Below are 21,024 nucleotides of genomic sequence, written 5' to 3'. Positions count from 1 at the left end.
GTTAGGGCCGATGTTATGAAGTTTTGCCTTTTGCTATATTTCTTTCCTCCTTGACTTTAAAGAGAGAATAGTGACGAACAGATTTCTAAACACAAAGTTTTATGAAGAAATGCTCTCAGTATTCTAGTATTAACCTCAGTAATAGCTGAACAAAGTGAAAAACTTGCTATAGAGGAAAAAATCATTCATTACCATTTCACTGTTACAAATCAGCATATTAGACTAGATGTCAAGAGACAATGGTCGATTCCTACTCCAAACTGTAGAGCGAAATTTGGTATGGATTGCTATTATTCTGCTTTTAGCTTTGGACCATAAAGTCAAATTCTGGAGAAGCAAAGAGTCAACAAATTACACCATTTTAGAAAGTTGGTGAGTAAGACATGTAAAAGTATAATGAAACGTGATATAGTAAACACTCACCCCCACCCCGAGTTTAAGAAAAAGAACGCGATCATTAATTCTGAATCTTTGTATTGATCTTTCCTAATCCCATCTCCTTTATTTCCCCCAGAGGTAAACCACTGTCCTAATTTGAACTTAACATTCCTTTGCTTTTCTGTATAGTTTCATCACATATGTTTGAATCCCTGCCAAATACATCATTTCATTTAGCATGTCTCTGGACTTCATATAACCTTTATAGAAATTGAATTATACTGTATGTCTTCTCCTATGGCTTGCTTTTTAATTCAACCCATGAGTTGGATTAAACTTCCTGAATCATGTGGATTTGTAATTCATTCATTTATTTTCAGTGCTGCTAGGCATTCCACTGTATGCATACATGTCACTTTATTTATCCACCATAGCATTGATGGACATTTGGTTTCAGCATTTTGTTGTTACGTGCATAACTGCCAAGGACATTCTTGTCCATGTCTCCAAGTGCACACGTGCAGGAGTTTTTCTAGCATCTCTACCTAGCAGAGTGACCTGCTGGGTCATAGGCTACAGGCATCTTCACCTTTATCAGGGAATAAAAAGTTCTTGTCCAATCATTGCTTTTTTATTCTTATGAAAAGCAGCATATATAGCAAGAGCAATTAATATCTCAAGAGTACTTCTTGCTAATACAATACAGTGAGCTTGAATATCTTGTATCCTGAAGTCTTCAGGCAGATTTACCACATCTCTTCCTGATTAGTGACACAGCCAGTTTACATCTTACTCCGGGCTTACAATCCATTCCTGAATAAGATGACCTGCCCCGCTGATCCGTACAAAGAACAATGTGAGCTCTCGAGCAAAAATGCAGCCGTTAATTCTGTGGGATTGAGCATAAAAATTTCATGCCCTGATCCAGTAGTTAGAAGCAACGATGTCTATAAACTGTGGTAGGTTAAGCCGTGAACATTTTGTGAAATCCCTTTCTTCCTTATGATAGAATAAAACAAGGACTTAGACTATCACTATTTCTTGGCCTTCCACCCAAAATGCTTTCTGTCTGCCACAAAGCTAATACTGGATTTTAAATGCAAATCTGAAGATGCACAATACCATGATTTTTACATGTTCTCTTTGTGTGGTTCTGAAATTTAAAGTTACTCTATGTTTCCCTTCTCATGCTGAAGGGGAAAAGAATTGGAAAAGAATGAATTGATGCATATGGAGGTCAGAGAGAGAGAATTCTGCCTAAACACAGGCAGTTAGTAGATCTGTCCTACAAACATGTGTTTGTGGTGGTGGTGGTGGTGGTGTTGGTGGTGTGTGTGTGTCTTATGTACCAGGAAGAGCAAAATTACTTATCTGCTTAGGTTATCTCCCATCTCAAGAACACTTTGCCTCAGTGACAGATGTCAACTGCTTATGTTAATAATGAATGAAACAGACTCCAGGCTGAGCCACAGCACCACGCCCCTAAGAGGCTGAGAGGCTTGCACCCTCTCCTCACAAAGCCTTATGTAAGGGAGTGTAGATCAGAAGATAAGGACAATCATTTCAGATAACATCTTTCATTAACATATTAAGTATTTCCATCAAGATAAAAAAAATGTCACGACAAAATGGAATTGTTTCACCCTTTCACTCAAGGTAATTCTAGAATCACTCTAGAGACAGAGGGTACCTTTTAGAACAGTGCTGTCTTCTTACAAAGGTTTGAGTCCTCTCTTCCTGAATTTAGCACATGGGTCCATAACTTTTCCCAGTAATCATGACTAAGTAGTTGTTTATCAATGGTAGAATATAAGGAAAGAGTTTTAAAATCCAAGATTAATGGATTATCTCCAATAAGTGTTCCCATTTGGAAAAGTGCTTGCTTTTTTGTTCTCCACATTCACTGATTCCTCTGAATGGTTTGAGGCTGGTTAACAGAAATGATAATTTGCAGAAAGGTTCCATGGGGAATCCTGAATCCTTTTCAAAGCATCTCCTATTTTTACCTACAGATTTTCTCAATATAAGTCTATGTAATGGATTTACATTTGCCAGAAACACAATTATTCTGAACACTGGTATCTGTCCTAAGTTTCTCAATAGCTAATTTTGGCAACTTGAAATTTCTTCACTGAATGTGGAGAAGAACCCCAATTTATTAGACAATAGTGACCTGGAATAGAACACCCCAAAGTAGACTGGCCTTATGCTGAGGTTTCACACTATAGATACATCAACGTTCAGTTAATAGAAATAGTAGAGATTTCTTTACTTTAAAGGTGAGGAAACAGAGACTCAGAGCTGAAGTGACTTGCCTAAGGCCACACAGCTTCCTTGAGACAGGGCACAGAACAGACTAACAGACTGTGGACATTCTGATTTCTAGTTCACTGCTCTCTCCCTGAGTGGCCTCTCAGAGGACCAGCTGCTAAGGGGCTGCTTGGAAAACAGAATCACAACTCTGTCATTCCTCTCTCCACACAGGCACATGAAGGGATGGCCAGCAGACCTACCTTTTTGTCCTGTCCGTCCCACTCACCAGCTGAGTGGTCTTGGGCATACTGCTGGCATATGTGCTGTAACATGTAAAATTCTATATAAATATTTTATAACCTGTGCAGTCCCATTTAATATCAGGTGAGGATTTTAATCTGATTCAGGACTAGTCTGTTGGTTCCAAGGGAGTGCTAGATGCAAGCCCTTTTCTCTGAATGAGGAGTTCTTTACGGTCCAGAACTGCAGACCAGCTTGTCTGTTGATATGGACAAGCCAATGTCAGTGTCCCCTTCCTCCAGAACACAGTGGGAGGAAAGTCTCTAGCCAAAGAGGGGAGTTAAGGGGGATCATTTGTTGGCAGTAAAGAAGGGGTGGTGGCAATAATCTGATAAATCATAGGTCTTCAAGCAAACCAGGTCTTTTCCTGTCTGGTCAGAGGAGGAAAAATCGCAGGTGTCAGCTACAAAGGTGGTGAAGGCTGGATGTATGTCCAGTGGCCTTGGGCTGCCCTGGGGAGATGTTCACCATACCCTCTCCTATAGGGACCAGCAGTATGCAGCCCTGACTCTTCACGAGAGTGGCTGGCCAGACATCCAGGGGCCAGGTTGCCTAGGCACATTAGAATGATCAAATTTCAGGGGCTGACTACACTGCCCAGGCCCAAGCAACCCACCAATCCTTAAACATAAGCTAAAAGTCAGTAGCTAACAAGAAAGAATTTACTCTATCAAGGTTTGCTTTAGCTGTACAGCTAAAATGGAAACTATATTTCTAATTTCTGTGTCTTTCCTACCTTGTAGTAACTTCTGCTAAGTCTTCTTCCCAAAGATATGCAACAAGAGAATGATCCTTATTTTGAAATCTCAGTGGTGAATCCGTTGTTCTTCCTTTTGATAGAAGCTACAAAGAGCTGTCTTTAATGTGATATAAACCTCTTCCCAGGTGCTGTCAAGCACTTGCTGTGAGGGCTGTGGGGCAAGTAATCATAGTTGTTCACCTGCTGTGTGTTCTCTTTGTGATTGTTTTAAATATTTAATGACATTCCCTCCTTGGGTTGAACAGAACAACTTAGCAGGCGAGGCGCAGTGAATACTTGCCCTCTGTCTGCCTGTTTGAGCTGACTCCTAGGAGTGGTGCCTGCTGGGCTTCATAACATGCATTGTTTTAAAGCCAGACTCCTTGTTTATGAGTGGAAAATTATGACAGAATAGTTATATAAGACAGTCACAGAGCCAGAACCAAATTTCTGAGGTTTAAATTCTGTAGCCTTATGAAGATCACTATATGTTTATTCTGTTATAAGATTCCTTGATCCTTGAAAAGGAGGCAAGACAGAAAAGATCTACTAAATATAACTGATTATGTTTATTTATAGTGGCTCAAGAAACACTCACGTTGATGGATTATCATGCTAGCGGATTTTGTAGTTTAACAGTCATTTGCTCTGTGGTGGGGGCATCTGTGCTTGGCTCCTAAAGACATTGGCAGGAATATCATGTATGTTGACTTTCTATTGCTGCGTAGCAAATCACTATAAATTCAGCAGCTTAAGGCAAACATCTGTTTTATTATCTCACGCTTCTGTAGGTCAGAAATCTGGACATGATGTCACTGGTTTCTCTGCTCAGGGTCTCACAAGGCTGAAAGTAAGGAGGTGGCCAGGTGGCATTCTCATTTTAATCTTGGCATTCTTTTCAAAGCTCATTCAGGTTGTTGGCAGGATGGAGTTCCTTGCAGTTACAGACTGAGGTTCCCATTTTCTTACTGGCTGCTGACCAGAGGTCTCTCTCTCCACTCCTAGAGCTTGCCCTCAGCTACTAGCCATATGGCCCTCTCACAACACAGCAGCTGACTTCTTCAGAGCCAGCGGGAGAATCTCAGTCCACTTGTCTGTCACAGAGGCTTAACGTGATGTCAGGAGTGACTCTTGTAATCCCAGGAGTGGCTATCATCACCTTTGCCATATAACGACCTAATCAAGGGAGTAACAATCCTAACGTATTCATAGGTCCTGCCCACACTTGACGGCAGAGTTGGGGTGGATTATACCAGACTTGTGAACTAGAGAAGGAGCAGGTGCAAGTCTTAGAGGGCCACCTTTAGAATTCTGCCTACCACACTATAATAAGGACTAAAATTGGGTCCACACAATATCTCTCACCCATGAGGCAATCTATGTGTGCTGATATGGAAAAATAGCTGCAAGAACAAAAGCAAGCCACAGAGAGGTATGTTTAGAATCATATATAAAAAATATCTATAGAATAACATATGTGGGTATGTATACATTTATATGCACATATTTTTCTAATAGACGTCTCAAACTTAACATGCCCCAAATCTTTTTTCTCCCAAGCTTGCTCCTCTCTCTGTTTCCCTATCTCTGTTAAGACAACTCACTTCCTGATGCTTATGCAAAAAATGTTATGGCATGATTCTCTTGTGTTGCACATCTGACTCATCAGGAGGTCCAGCTGGCTCTACCTGCAATATTTATCCAGAATCTGACCACTTCTCACCATTCAACTGCTAGGTTGAAGCCACCATCATCTCTGGAGTATGTCATGGCCGTAGCTTCTTAGTCTCCCTCTCTGCTTCCACCCTTCCTCTCTACAGTCTGCTCTCAGTACAATAGCCAGAGGTTTAAAATTTTTAAGTTGTATCGCACAAAGTCTTCAAAGTCTCCTTGCAATTCTTTCAGTGGCTTACATTACCCTATATAGTTTGTTACCTCATTATCCACCCCCAGCCCTCACTCACACTCCTCTAGCCACACTGGTCTCTTTGTTATTCCTAGAACATACCACTCACCTATCTACCTCAGGGCCTTTGCACTGGCTACTCTTCAGCTGAAATACTCTTCCTCTGATATCTGCATGGCTCACATCCTCACCTCTATATAGTCATTGTTCAAGTGTTACCTGTTAGTAAGGTTTGGCGCTCTTGGTATTTCTAATCCCTTTTATCCTGTTCGACTTTTCCCCCATAATTTTTAATACCTTCTAATGTATAATTTATTTATATATATTTTTTGTATTGTTTGTCATCTGTCTTCTCTCACTAGCAGGTAAGCTCCCTGCAGGTGAGGATTTTGGCTTTGCTCACTGATACATCCCTAACAAGTAGAACAATATTTAGTACATAATAGGCATTATTGTTGGATATTGTTAAATATATTATCTTTGTTATTTATAAGTATATTATATATTGTTGAACATATTATAAACTGATGTATGAATATGTAACATATTTGTAGGAAGAAATCTAGGAAGAACTTACACCAAACTGTTAACAGTTGCCATCTCTAAAGATGGCAAGATTACAGCTTTTGATTTTGTTTTAGCTTAAAAATTTCACAAGTGTTTGTATTATTTTTATAATCAAGCAAAACTATAAAGATGTTTTAAGATGTTACACCCTTTTTATCTTCTATGAAATTGTATTTTACCAGGCTATTGTGAGCCCTCTGAAAACTATAAACTGTTACTCAAAACCAGAATTGAAATAATGCAAAATTTAAGTAAGTTAACTTGCCTTGCTGTATCTTTGAGGAATTCAGATGGGTTAATTTCTGTTGCCCTCGCCAGCATGGAGTGTTGGTTGGCTTTTATTCTAAGATCTTTGTCTGAGATTGTCCCAACAGCATGTGTATAAACTGCATTTGCAGATGACCTGCCATTGTATCAGGTGGCTTTCTGGAGTGCATACTCCGTTTACAAATACCTTCACCACAGAAGAATTACTCTGGCCTTGCTTTTAGTTAGCCTTGTGCTTATGAACTCAACTCCCGATAATTAGTTACGCTCTAGAGCATCACCTGTGAAGCTTTCTGCCCTACTTTTCATACTAGATTCAAAAGAACACCTTAAACCAAATACACTAATGCACAACAAGCCATTATTTATTCAATATAAGGTATAATATTCTATTGTGTAATTTAGTATTTCCTTCTGTTTGTATAGTTTTGGAGAGAATTTTCAGAGCCATTACATGCAGGGTGTGTTTTCTGCCTGCAACAGGAACGAACAGACTCAAGGTTTAAATAGGGAAGGGTCACTAAGGGGAATGGCAGGAAATAACTAAAAAGTAGGGCATGCCTTATGCCTGGATGGTTTGGTGGTCTGTGTGCTACAAATTCAGGAGAAGGGGAAAACCCATCAGCTCTCAGATCTCCTCTGACATGGGGGGTTGATGCCCAGAGTTACGCAGTGAAGTCTGAGTCTGTCATTCTTCAGTCCTATGCAGTTCTTCTGTATGGAGTTCTTTCTCTGATTTTTTTTTTTTATTAAAGCCTGTTATAGACAACTCAGTAATTCTTACCCTTGTCATGTAGCACTTAAGGATAATGGGGCTGTGGACTCTGAGATCTTTTGACTTAGAGCATTAAAGCCCCTTTCGCCTGTCAGATCTTCACGGCAAAGTACTTCCGCAGTCTGGATGCTGAGTGCTGGCCCGGCAGGACAGCTCCTTTTCCATTCTCTGTGATGCCTTCTGGCCTGTCAGTTATGCTTCAGTGACAAAAGGAAATGTACAAAAGTGAAACCATTAAGAGAGGGGGCTCTGCGGATCTGCTGAAATGCATTTGCTACTGGTAATCTCTGTCACTGACAGTTAGTGTAAGCTTGAGATGCTTTCCTCAGAGTAGAGTTTGGTAGGGAAGATTGGACAATGGATGTAGGATTTCCAGATGACAAGGAGGACAAGGAAAGTCAGGAGGCTTACTAAGACTTGAGTAAGATCTACAGTTGGGAAGCTGTGGGGAGTGAAGACAAACAGGGATCCCCCGATTCTCAGAGTCGAGCAGACTTGGCTGCATAGGTGGTGGAGATAATGCCTCAGCTCTCAGCCCAAAGGCCAGTTATTTTTTTGGAGTGCTTCTGTCAGGATTTAAGGATCATTTGTAGGCAGTGTTCTGGAAGAGCCATTGAGATGGATCCTTATGTGCAGGTGAGGTCGGTACCAAGAACTACCTCCCTGCTGTTTCAGAAATCAGGGGACTGACTCGGAACATCTCCCCCCTCAGCTTGTCCTAGTACCAGAATTTCTCACTGGTAGATTGGCGTTTGAGGGGATAAAGTGTTACTTTAGATTACTGTTAAAGTTGCACATATCTTCCTCGGGAAATAAAACACATTGCACATTAATGAACAGTATTATTTTTTCACCAATTCTTTTAACGTTTCCTTTGACTGCCTTTGAGAGACTGGAAAACACAAGTATGTTTTGGTGGCTCCATGAGGTAAACCATCTTTAATTATATCCATTAACTGGAGAAACCCTATGAGGACAGAGACTAGGCACAATTTTTAGTATATACATCTTTAATAGGATAGAACTAGGCACCCCCAGATAACATATGTATTTTAATGGGAGCTTCCTGGAAGGCTGCTTAGTTTCACATGGTCTAACATTTGGGACTCTAATGGTGTGAATTTTAAACTATGAATGATTGAGCAGGGACCCTGTGGAACAATGGAGCAGATATTTCTGGGAAGATATTTCTTGCAATACTAGTGATATTTACATTTGTAAAATACCTTACAAATTTTGAAACCCTTTCACACACATATTCTCATAAAACAACTTGGAAAATAAGAAAAAGCACAAAGAGGAAAAGGCGGGAATCTGCTATAATGCCAAAATCTGGAGATAACCAATGTTAATAGTTTGGCATGCCGGAGATAAATATTGATGACAAAATGGAGGCATGAAGATTTTGGTGACTTGGTTGGGGTTGAGATAGATATTTTGAGCTCCATTGACTGATACAGTCTGGAGACCTGGGGCTATCCCTCTGATGAACAGAGACGATTCCTTCATGCCTTCTTCTTTCTCCCTCCTGGGACCTCATTCTTCAGAGGGCTTGCGCTTCTGTGCTGGGTTCATCTCCCTTGTCCTTCTCCTTCAGCCCCTGCGGAGGGTGACATATGCCCCCAGGCCCTGCTGTTTCATATAGTCATATAAACTAACCTGGATTGGTTCAACTTTCCAGAAACAACACACATTGACACAAATAGACAACTAGGGGATTGCCTTAATGATCCTGAAATCAGAAAATTCCCTCCCATCATACTCTGCCATCCTTCCTTTTTCCCCTCTTCCATCTTGTGGGGCTCATCGTCACTGCCCCCTCTTCCTTGTTCTCATAGCCAGTTAGTTCTGGCCCCACTGCCTTCCCTCAGCCACAGTGGGACTGATTAAAAAAACTCGCAGCATCCTCAGTCACCTCTCCCCTCATCCTGTTTTCAGCCCACACGAGACTAGCTCTGGGTTGATGCAGCTCTGCTGCCTCAGAGTGGTCTTTGTCTCCTCCGGAACCAACCACTGGACTTCTGTTCCTGAGCCCATTCTGTCTTCCCTTGACTCTCTTTGCCTTCAGTTATCCTGCTTTGTTACTAAATCTCGTAACCCATTTTCAGCACTTACTCTATTTGACTATTCTGCACCATTTGATACAGTGGTTCCCCTATAAATTCTGTTGAGAAAATAACTTTTTCTCTTGTGTACAAGGAATTCATTATCTAAAATTTAAAAAAGAGAAACAGTGATTTAAAAACTCCCATAGGCAGAATTCTTTCACAGTGTATTCATATACCAAATCATCATGTTGTACACTTCAAGTATGTTACAGTTTTGTCAATTATACCTCAGTAGAGCTGGGTGAAAAAAGGATCTGTGGTTACCAGAGGTAAGCAGGGATGCAGAATGACTAGGTGGAGTACAGAGGATTTTTAGGGGCAGTGAAACTGCTCTGTATGATACTGTAATGGTGGATGTGTCTTTATAAAGTTGTCAAAACCCTTTGAGTGTTCAGCATTGAGAATGAACCCTAATGTGAATTATGAACTTCGAGTGATCTGATGAATCCGTGTGGGTTCATCAGATACAACTACTCAGGTGAGGGAGGTTGATGTGCGTGTGTGGGCAGAGGGTATATGAGAACTGCCTGTACTTGCCCTCATTTTGCTGTGAACCTAAGTTCGGAGTTCGAGATTTGCAGATACTGACTACTATATATAAAAAAGATAAACAACAAGTCCTACTGTATAGCACAGGGAACTATATTCAATATCTTCTAGTAACCTATAATGAAAAAGAATATGAAAAGGAATATATGTATATGGATGACTGAAACATTATGCTGTACCGCAGAAATTGACACAACATTGTAGACTTTGACTATACTTCAGTAAAAAATAAAAATTGAGAAAGAAAAAGAAAGCTATTCTTTGCTATTTGAAAAGCAAAGAAATAAACAAAAACTCCCATGGACAAACAATTCAAAGGGAGCTATGGTGGTTATAAATTTTCCAGAATTTTCCAATGTATATAATATGTGTTTGTACACTCATACTATTATCATTTAACATAGTAAAATTTTCCATGTTAACAGATATTCTTCTATAGCATGATTTTAATTAGATGGACAATATTCCACTGTGCTATGATTTGCTTAACTGACGCCCTCCAGGGGAATGTTCAGTGATTTGTGATATATATATAGTGATTGTCATCTATTTGTGATATATCATTGTCGTAAATAAAGTTATGGTTCACATTTTTATATATAAACTTTTGTGCATAGCTGCGTTATTTACCATAGGGCAAATTCTTAAACATAAAATTGATACGTCAAAGAGCAATTATACTTTTTAGTCTCTGGACACGTGTCAATACCTCTCTTTCCAGAGCGGTTGTAGCAATGTGTCCACACATTAGGATCGCCGTAAAGCCTGAGGTGAAGAGTATGAGCTTTGGTGTTCATTTCCATCCCTCTGGCTGACCCCACCTCCTTCTTCCTGCCCTAAATATTGTGTCTGCTCAGGTTTGATTTTTTATCTTTTTTGTCTTTTTATTTAACCAGTTCTTTCTTGGTGATTTTACTCACTCGGTTAATACCAGAGGCTGACGACTCCTTCCCTCCTACCGGCCAGTTGCCGTCTCAGCTGTAGCGTGTGTCAGCTTGAGCTCAGAATCATTTCCCTCCTCCTTCTGTGTTCCGGCCTCAAGGAGCTCCACTACCCTTACTCAAACCATAAACCTCAATGTTAAATTTGGTAGGGACAAGAGAACACATACTCCCACCTCCCTAGAATAAAAATTCTTTTGGGAAACTATAATAATTTTTGGGAAACAGAATTCTCTTTTCTTTCACTGACAAACAGCCCAAGGTTTGTTTTTCTCACCATCAGCCTCTCAGGCTCTCTCCTTGTGTCTCTCACTCACTGAGTGTTGCCTTTCTTCTTGCACTGTGACCTCTCCCCTCAGCTGCTTCAGATTTCCTACGAGAGCTAAGACAGGGGTATGGTCATCCGGGAGCTGGCAGAGGCAATTGTGCCTACTGCTCGGTGCTGGCGCGGGACCACACCCAAAACGAAACACACCTAGCCATCCTGGTGCTGCTCTGGCCAGCCCAAGTCTATAGAGTATGTCTCCCAGACCTCTCTCAAATTTTTCCTCCTCTTTGTGCTCATAGCATCGCTGTAATTCAGACTTGCTCCTTGGGGAGAGGCAGAAAATCACTTTGTTCTTTTGGAAGGTAACTTTGATGGATGTGTTTGTTCTTGTGTGACATCCTTTGAATCATTTTCTCCCCTTTCAAGGCAGTTAATTTCTCTAAGTCTTATCTGATAAGAGAAGATGTTAACAGTACCTACCCCGTAAGGTTGTTTTAATGAGTGTATGCAATAATGCACATGAAATTGCTAACTGGGTGCCTGACATCAAGTGAAGATCCAATAAATGTTAGCTTGTCATCATCATTGTCACCCTCGCTTTGGAAGACCCAGTATTAAGGAGTGAAAACTGCTCCTGATTTCTCTAAACACAGTCAGTTGCTGGCTTTTCAATAGTGTTTGAACATTCTTTAGTTGGACACTTATTTTATCTTAACTACTTCTGGCTGTGAGCTACTCAAGGGTAGTAACTGCTTGAATTCATTTTTATATCCTTGACATCCAGCAGTGTGTCTGGTGCATCAGAGGTGCTGATAATTATACATTTATGTTTCAAATATATCATCTCCTGATAATGTGTTAGGGTACAGAAAGATCTTTGAATCGCTACATTTATCTTATATTTTGCAACTTCAGTTTTAGTATATGATTTTACTACATAATAAATTAGTAATGTTAAAATAAAGAGTATTAAAAGTAAATATACAGATAGTAGCATTATAAGCTCAAACATTTTTACTAACAGATGTGCTCAATCAAAAAGAAATACTGGCCAAGTGTTTCAATAAAATGCTTTAAATACTCAAAGCAGAAATGATTGCCAGAATGGTGGTGTGATTGTGGTCAAAATAGTTTCACTACATCCAGCCCTCTTTAGCTGCAGGGCTTGAAGGAGGTAATGTCGGCATGGGGCGCTTTGGTTGCTTTGTATTTGGTTAGGGCTTGATTTCCTTGGGATGTTTGTTGTGAGGTTTTAAATGAAAAGAGGCAGGTGAGTGTATGTATTAAAAATTAGATTATAATGTGTCCTTTTTAAAGGTATTTTAAAATATCTGTTATGAAGAGTGGTAAGCTATAAGTCAGAAATGAGTAGATAATATTTAATTTTAACTAACTACTTTCTTCTAGGCTGACCAGATATCTGGTTTTCACATAAGATCTGTTCTCTGCGTACCTATTTGGAATAGCAACCACCAAATAATTGGTAAGATGTTACCTAAATAGAAAGAAATACAAATTTACTTTCAATTGCATCCACATCTTTTATATATGTTCCCCTTTTTATGTCCAGGACTCATCAACTTACGTCTCATATTCTTGTATAATCTCACAGGTGCAGACTCCTGATGAAACAGTATTAATCAGAACAATGTACAAAAATTTATTCTTTTAAATAAGAACCAATCATTTTGCATGCTTTAGAATTACAGTTATTTTTTGTTTGTGCTAAATAGGGACAGAAAGGAATGGTTTTCAAGATTGTTGAGTTTTTCTGGTTAGACTTGTGAGCCTCAATAGTCATGCCCAGAACATCTGGTATGATGCTGGAAATGAACTTTGCAAAGAGGACACACACATATTAAGTTTGTTAGAACTAGTTGAACCCCATTGGTAGCAGGCAACAAAACTAACCTTGCTTTGAAGGTTAACTGTATCATAATTACTAACATTTCTTGAATGTTCCCTCCATGTGGAGCAATATGCTTTACAAACATTCAAACTTACCTCATTTAATCTTCATAACCTTCTGAGATAGTTAACATTTCAATCCCCTTTTTACCAATGAGGAAATTCAGTGTTAAAAAAGTTTACTTGCTCAAAGTAACACCACTGATAGTGGAGTTGAAATTCGAATCAAGGCAGTGGTAACTCTGAGCCTCTGTTCTTGATCACTATGCCATGCTGCCATACTGTATTTCAGATAACTGAAAAAAAATTTTAAGTATATATATGTATATATATTTGTATGTATACATATGCATATACACAGCAAGTTATAGATATTCAGGTGTATATATATGTTTATGTGTATATGTAACTGTGTATATGTATATGTGTATGTGTGTTTATATGCAAGATATATCAGTTATTGTGCACAGTCATCCTGAAAACCATTTTCAGAGAATCTGATGGATGCCTGGTAGAACTCCAGGCTCCACTGAGACCTAGCCTGGATATCAGAGCCTGGAAAATAGTGCACATCCCTGTGCACCTCAGATCTGCTCTCATGGAGGCAGCAGGTGTTAGAGCAGCCAAGGATTGAACTGATTGTCTGCACTTACTTAGAGGAGGCACAGAGGCAGCTGGGGCTTATAGATTGTAGTGACAAGGCGTCCAGTGCTGAAAATGACCACATATCCCAATCTCTTTTCACAGGAGTGGCTCAAGTGTTAAACAGACTTGATGGGAAACCTTTCGATGATGCGGATCAACGACTTTTTGAGGTAAGAAAATAAATTTGTGAACCAGGGCTGATAGCTGAGTCATCAATAGTCTCCTGGTTAAAGCGTGCCCACATTATTAAGGATAAATAATTATTAGTTAACAATTGTTAATCATTACTGTTTAACAATTGTTAAACATTATTTGACAGTGTGATGAAATTTAAAGGAAGATTTAAAGCATATATCAATGTTTAGGTAAGATATTATTCTCTTTTTCATCAATTAGATTATGTTTCCTAATTATTTTTATCTTAATTTTATTACAGAATTGACTTGCCTCCCTTTTCTCTCCAAAGTGTTAATTGTCTTATCCTTGCCTTACTCACGTATTCAGTCTTGAGACCGCTAGGCTGCCTTGCCAGGTGTATTGCCATCACCTTTCTTATGTTCACAAGCTTCTGTTTACTCCAGTCTGCCCCCTAGTGGGAGAGGTTAGCTTTGACCAGGCTTCCTAGCAGACTGTACCAACATGAAAACCCCGTGATTATTTTTCTCTACCCGAGAATACATCATGGCTTCTTTACTGAGTCTAAATCAATCCTCTGTCTCCTTAATATTTACTTTATGGATATACTCACTTGATTTCTTTACCAGAATATTTTATAGCCTAGCTACTGAAAGAGGTGGCTTTTGGTTGAAAGGCATCAAATTATGAAAATCAGCTCACAACCTAAATAAATTAAGAACACATTTAAGTGGACCGTATGTTTTTAAATGTGTAAATGATTTCTTTAAAATGACATTAAATTAATAATTTTTCTCGTGTGCAATGTGATCTATAAAGTTGTTTCACGACAATAGTAATTAAGAATTTTAATATGGGTATTTCCGCAAGGCCTCCCCATGTGTACAATAAAATTATATTTTCAGGCCCATCCCTGATGACTGCCTGCTTTCATATTAGATTATTCCAATGAGTTATTCCAGTTTTTAATTAGTGAGTGTTCTATTTTCTAGGCTTTTGTCATCTTTTGTGGACTTGGCATCAACAATACAATTATGTATGATCAAGTGAAGAAATCGTGGGCCAAGCAGTCCGTGGCTCTTGATGTAAGTGTCGTATTTACATCGGAATTTATGCTAAAAGCCCTCATTTTATAAGGGGGGAAAAGTCCTTGTTACGGGGCTTAATTTCTTAATTTTTAATTATCTATTCATTGGGTTTTAATCACTTTAGAGTCATAGATTTAAATTTGATGAAAGCTAAATATTCTCCCTAGAAAATTGCACATATGCACACAGCTTTACATATAATTCTGGGAAGTTCACAGATATCATGAAGCCCAATCATATATGTTGGACAGTTAAATACAGGTTTTAAATATTAGGTTTATTAAAAGTGATGACCCAAAAATAGTTTGTCAGGATTTAAATTGTATTACGAACACATTTTGAATATGCACAGAGATTCTAGAAATTCACAACTTTTCATACCATAAGAAAAAAACTTGCTATAGAAATATGGTACCCAGATGGGGGCTCTCATCCTACCGTTACCCAGCTGCCCCCCCCCCCACGCACATACATTCCACCGAGAACTCTGACCTATTTCTCATGCCTGCACTGAATCTCCTCTCAGACCCACCAAGTTACAGATAACAGTTCTTATCTCCCCTGAATCCCAACTTGTTTTGACCCAAGACCTATTTTTTTCCAACTTCTAGTCTAGCTATTACCAAATATTTTATTTATATCTATGAAATATTTATTAAGTAGGGCAGATGACATGTCAATGTCTAGGTAATGTTATACAGAGCAGTGGCATATAATACACGTACACAGTCGTCAAAACATTCCAGGTACCAAGTGAGACATTGGTAGAAAGAGAAAACCAAGGGAGAGGGTAAGTAGGTGAGCCATTGGTACCTGCAGAACTCTGACTGGAAGTTTAGAAGATGTAAAGTTAATAGTCATCTGTCTATATATTCTTTTCTCCTAACCAGACCGTGAAACCTGGAAGCAACAGGGAGTTTTATCTTTTTTTGCAGTCTTATTCCCAGAGCCTAGCAGGGTGCTTAGCACACAAGAGGTGTTTATTGAATGGTTTTTGGATTGAATGATTCAAATGGAGGGAGGGAAAGAAGGAGGAAGGAAAGAACAGAGAAAGGGATTTTTGTTTTGCTCTCCTTCCAAAGTAGTCCTGCTTTGTTTATATGTAACATCTTTACAGTAAGGAATAAACACAGTATCTATAGGATGAATGAATACATAGGTGAACTGTAAACATGCAACCAGCCAACGAGAATCACTAGTAGAGCATTAAGGTCTGTGTGCAGAACTGTTTTCAGATGCTACCTCTGTCACCTCAATTGTGAGAATTAAATGAGGTTGATGCACGTGAAGATTTTAGTAGGCAGTCAGTAAAATTATTGCAGCAACAACAATCACTATAATATTACTTGTCACCATATATTTATCACTGAGAAGTCATCATGGATTGGGAGATTTGGAATTTGGAACAACAAATGTTGTCATATCTCCTTGGCCATCATCAAATTTGGATCTCCAGAGTGTTACTTCATCCACTGTTTCTGAATCTCTGCAACTATGAAAAGGAGGACGCACTATACACTAGCCCCAGCTAAACTCTACTTCATGTTGCCTTGGTAGAATTTTCCCTCCCTCTCTCGGGCTAAAATAACTGGATTGAAGCATGAATGGCCATTTACCAATGAACGTTGGCACTCTCACTGGTACAACTTCTTAATCCACACTCCGCCCCAAGGACCTCAGTTCCCATTACCTAGAAAGTGCTGATGTAGTCACAGTCCCCTTACCCATGAATTGCTCGTTTGGGTTCATAGTGAACACACTCTGGTTTGTGTAGCTCACATATGGACTTCTGTCCATAGATACAAAAATTATTATTGATGCACCCAAATTTTCAGCTCAGCTCTGAGCCTTGTGACAGTCTTACCTTTCAGAAGCTGACTAGTATGTGCGGAGTTGTATGCTCTGTGTGCTTTATTTTGTGCTAGTGTCAAAAGTGGCATTCCCAGTCAGAATGCTGGTGTTGCCATATTGGTTTTGTCCCTCCCACCTCCACTCAACTGCTGTCTCACCAGATACCAAGTTCTCAGCTCTAATAATCAGGTTCTCTCCACCTCACTCCTGGGCCTAAGGATCCATCTGCAAGAATATCTGGAAGGATTTCTTATCTCAGGACTTTGATGAAGACAAAAAATAATTTGTTGAGAGCTAACAAACCCAAACTCTGGAATGAGATCTACATATTCTAGAGTATACATTAACTTCTGAATGAATCTATATTTTAAGTTTATGTATTTATAAATATTACACATGAATATGAATTATGTAATATTTATGTAAATATTTTATTAAAATTACATATGTATGTATTTATAACCAGTGTAGTCCAGTGAAGGATTTAAGGTACTTTAGAGGAAAATGTAGCAAACACTTTTAAAGGTAAAATAATAAAAATCACAGAAGCAAGAGAGAGAACATGAGAGTGCATGCGAGCAAGCGGGGGTGTACAGAGCCACACACGCTGCTGTCTTTGTGTTAGCCCCGCTCCTCCTCTCCACGGACCGGGCTAACCAAGGGAAGATTCCCCACTCGCTCTGGTCAGGTTCCTCTTGTGTTGTCTTATTTTTGCTTATTCTCTCCAGTTTTTATCCTACTTGAACTTGTCCCAAGAAGATCTATGTCTAAGTGTAGCTTTCTCATTTCCATAATTTTCTTGCAATGTGTTTTTCTCATTTGGTAACAAGAGGAGTGAAATAATGCATCCCACTGCCTCTGGTGACAATACCCACCCGAGAAGCCTTTCCCTCCCCAGAAAAGGAGCGCGTAGCTCCTGGCCTGGAGAGGTAATGTGAATACATCCCTTCCTGTGCGCTCCTGAGACTCTTGCGAGACAGCACAACATTCATTTTTGTCTTTTAAAAATCCTTTCCCGCAAGCATTTTAAGTAAAAATACCCTTTTGATGCATCCTCTGGAAGTAAACATCCTCCAGATGAATTCTCTGGGAAGACTAATTCTCACAAGTGCTCCCTGCAAATGTTCAGAGTTCAGTAGAGGTACACTTTTTAAAAACTGAAGTATAGTTGATTTACAATGTTGTGCTAGTTTCTGGTGTACAGCATGGTGATTCAGTTATACATACATACATATATATATATATATATATATATATATATTCATACATACATAGAATATATATATATATATATATTCTTTTTCATATTCTTTTTCATTATAGGTTATTGCAAGCTATTGAATATAGTTCCCTGTGCTATACAGTAGTAGATCCTTGTTGTTTATCTAGTCTGTATATAGTAGTTTGTATCTGCTAATCCTAAACTCCCAATTTATCCCTCCTGTGTCTTCCCCTTTGGTAACCATGTTTGTTTTCTACATCTGTGAGTCTGTTTCTGTTTTGTAAATAAGTTCATTTGTGTCATTTTTCTTAGATTCTGCATATAAGTGGTATCATGTGATATTTGTCTTTCTCTGTCTGACTTACTTTACTTAGCATGATAATCTCTGGGTCCAACCATTTTCCTGCAAATGGCATTATTTCATTCTTGTTTATGGCTGAGTAGTATTCCATCATATATGTATATACCATATATGTATATATGATATTCCATTATATATCTAGATAGACCACAACTTCTTTATCCATTCATCTGTCGATGGATATTTAGGTTTCTTCCATGTCTTGGTTATTGTAAATGGTGCTGCTATGAATATTGGGGTGCATGTATCTTTCCAAATTGGAGTTTTCTCTGGATATATGCCCAGAATTGGGATTGCTGGATCATATGATAAGTCTGTTTTCAGTTTTTTAAGGAAACTCCATACTATTTTCCACAGTGGCTGCACCAGTTTACATTCCCACCAACAGTTTAGGAAGATTCTCTTTTCTCCACACCCACTAGAGGTATGCTTTTATTGCAGGCCTTGGGCCACATCAATTTCCCCTGCAGAAGGAGGTTGCGGGCTTTATCTAAGTGAAAGGCAGTGTAGGGAGATTTAAAGCCTTGTCTTTGGCATTAGTCTGATCAGTGTAGTTAGGACTGAATCCTGGTTTAGTAGCTGTTGATCTTGGGCAAGCTACTTACCCTCTCAACCTAGCTTTTTCATATGTTAAATGGGTATAGGAAGAAAGGGGTTTTCACAGTTAAATAAAATTAAGCAGGGATCGTGTTTAGAGAGAATGTGTAGCTAGTTAGCTGTTTTGTTAACCAGAGCACTTGCTGTCCGTAATCAGCACTGAGTCCTGTCTGCTCAGCTCAAGATTTGCTGTAACTGCTGATTGAAGGGCTGGGGAAAAGTTGTAATTTTTTGCCCCTTTTATCAGGAAGATCATTCCCTGCTTTGAAGTGTGAGCTGAAAACAAATCCTTCATTCCCTACTTCCTTGACAAAATTCCCCATGTCAAAAACAGCATGTATTCTGTAGGTCTTTGAAAACAGCATGTAGGTCATCGAAAGCTGTACCTGTCCAAGGGCCAAGCCTCCCACAAAAGACTTACCATGCTAGGGAGCCCCTTCATACACTGGCAGCTTCAGCTCATTTTAGTTTAGTCCACAAATGGTAAAAAATAGAAATATAAACATACAAAATATTTTCTACTTTTTTGGCCTTTAGAAAAAATGAAGTGACTAATACCTTCTCTGGATTTTGTTCAACAATTGAATTGTAAACACAATTATTTTGATGATTGCTTTTCTTAATTTCTCATAATTTAGTGATGTAGTTCTTTTGTTAAATTCTTTTCTTCCTAAATATAGAAAATTAATACTCTAAGGCTGTTAGAGAGCAGAGATGCTCTTAAAGCTGAATAACAGAACAAAGAAAGGAATTTGCTATCATTTTTAATAACTTTACTTCTATGATCCTGATTTCCATTTGGCACGAGCAGCAGAAACTTCACGAGAAAGATGTGTGTTCATGTTTTCTGATGGTAAGGATCCTAGGATACAAAGGAGAAAACTTTACCTGTAAGCCTAGAATGCAGAGAAAATACAATACAAATGTAGATGTAGACTATTACTTCTTCACTTTAAACACCGGGAATTGTCCTTTGGGGTGTCTTTCATAGATACTGCAAATGAAGCCTTACCTAACACTGATGAGAAAATTTCCAGGAAACATAAGTCAGTGTATTAAGGGATACCTTATACACCTTTATGATCAGAAGAGGGAAGGAATGAAGGTCGAACAGAGGATGTGGAAAGGGCATATGCAATCAGGAGCCAAGCCCCATTTATTCTGCCTCCCAAAAGCCTCTCCCATCCATTTCCTCCTTTCCAATTGCCACAGCAACCAGCCTACTTATGGGCTTCATTACCTCTTGACTGAGCAATTGTAACAGGCTTCTATTTGTTCTTCCTGAACCATGTTTTAGATTGCGTCACTCACTCACTCAGAGACCTTAAATCACTCCCCCATGGCCTATCAAAGTACAAAATTCTGGCCTTTGAAGCCCTTGGAAATCTCATACCAAACTGTCTTCCTGCCCCTGGCTCTCATTTCTCCTCTTAGCATATTCAACACTAATTACAAACTCAACTACATCAGAGTTTACAAATCAGCCACCTGCTTCTCTGCCATCTGATTTTTGCTCTAACATCCTCTCCACTTTAGTTATTCTGTTCCAATTATGTCATCTCCCCTCAAAATTGTCCCATCGCTCAAAGCTTGATTTAAATGCAATCTTCTCTATATAAAGTGTCTAATCTCATGGTTATTTGTTCCTCTCTTTGCCCTAAATTACAGCTAATGGTGAGTCTGTATGTTTTCTTTTGCTAGAACATATGTGTATCAAAGTATGTGATCATGTTTTAACTTTTATTCCTTTCAATGTTTCATATATAGTGGTACTCCAGAAGTGTACTGAATAAATGAATGGATGCAGCCACAAATAATTATCTTGGTCTGCCACATCAGCATTCCAGAGGGGAAAAGCTAGGGCTGTGATGGAGGAGCCGGCGGTCACTTGAATGCCAGTCTTGCTGGCCATGGGCTGGCATGGCATCACCTCTGTATTCCCTTCCCCCTTTCTAAGTCCTGAATAGAAAATTGTTATTTTTTTATTTTGGGGTGGGACCTCTTACCAGATACCAGGTCCCCTGGGGTATTTCCAGTAGATGATGATTAAGGGACCAGTCTGGCTTCCTGAAGGTAAGGAAGAAAGAGAGAACTGAAAGAGATAATTCTCCACGAGGAATCTCCTAAGTGCCAGGGAGAGAATGCTCTTCAGCTGGCTGCCTGAAA

The 21,024-nt window shown here is 39.2% G+C and overlaps 1 protein-coding gene across 2 annotated transcripts in view; it reads left to right on the top strand.

Moving 5' to 3' along the window:
* The window catches only part of PDE11A (phosphodiesterase 11A), a 360,789-nt gene that overhangs the window by 194,146 nt on the left and 145,619 nt on the right, over positions 1-21,024 (top strand). For both annotated transcript variants that reach the window (XM_064484931.1, XM_010991251.3), the window contains exons 7-9: positions 12,459-12,534; positions 13,707-13,774; positions 14,732-14,824. In XM_064484931.1, coding sequence (XP_064341001.1) covers positions 12,459-12,534; positions 13,707-13,774; positions 14,732-14,824 — 237 coding nt within the window. The remainder of the gene's footprint in view (positions 1-12,458; positions 12,535-13,706; positions 13,775-14,731; positions 14,825-21,024) is intronic.

Source organism: Camelus dromedarius, chromosome 4, assembly GCF_036321535.1.
Source record: "Camelus dromedarius isolate mCamDro1 chromosome 4, mCamDro1.pat, whole genome shotgun sequence".
Classification (NCBI taxonomy): Eukaryota; Metazoa; Chordata; class Mammalia; order Artiodactyla; family Camelidae; genus Camelus; species Camelus dromedarius.
This window is presented reverse-complemented; position numbering and strand designations above follow the sequence as displayed.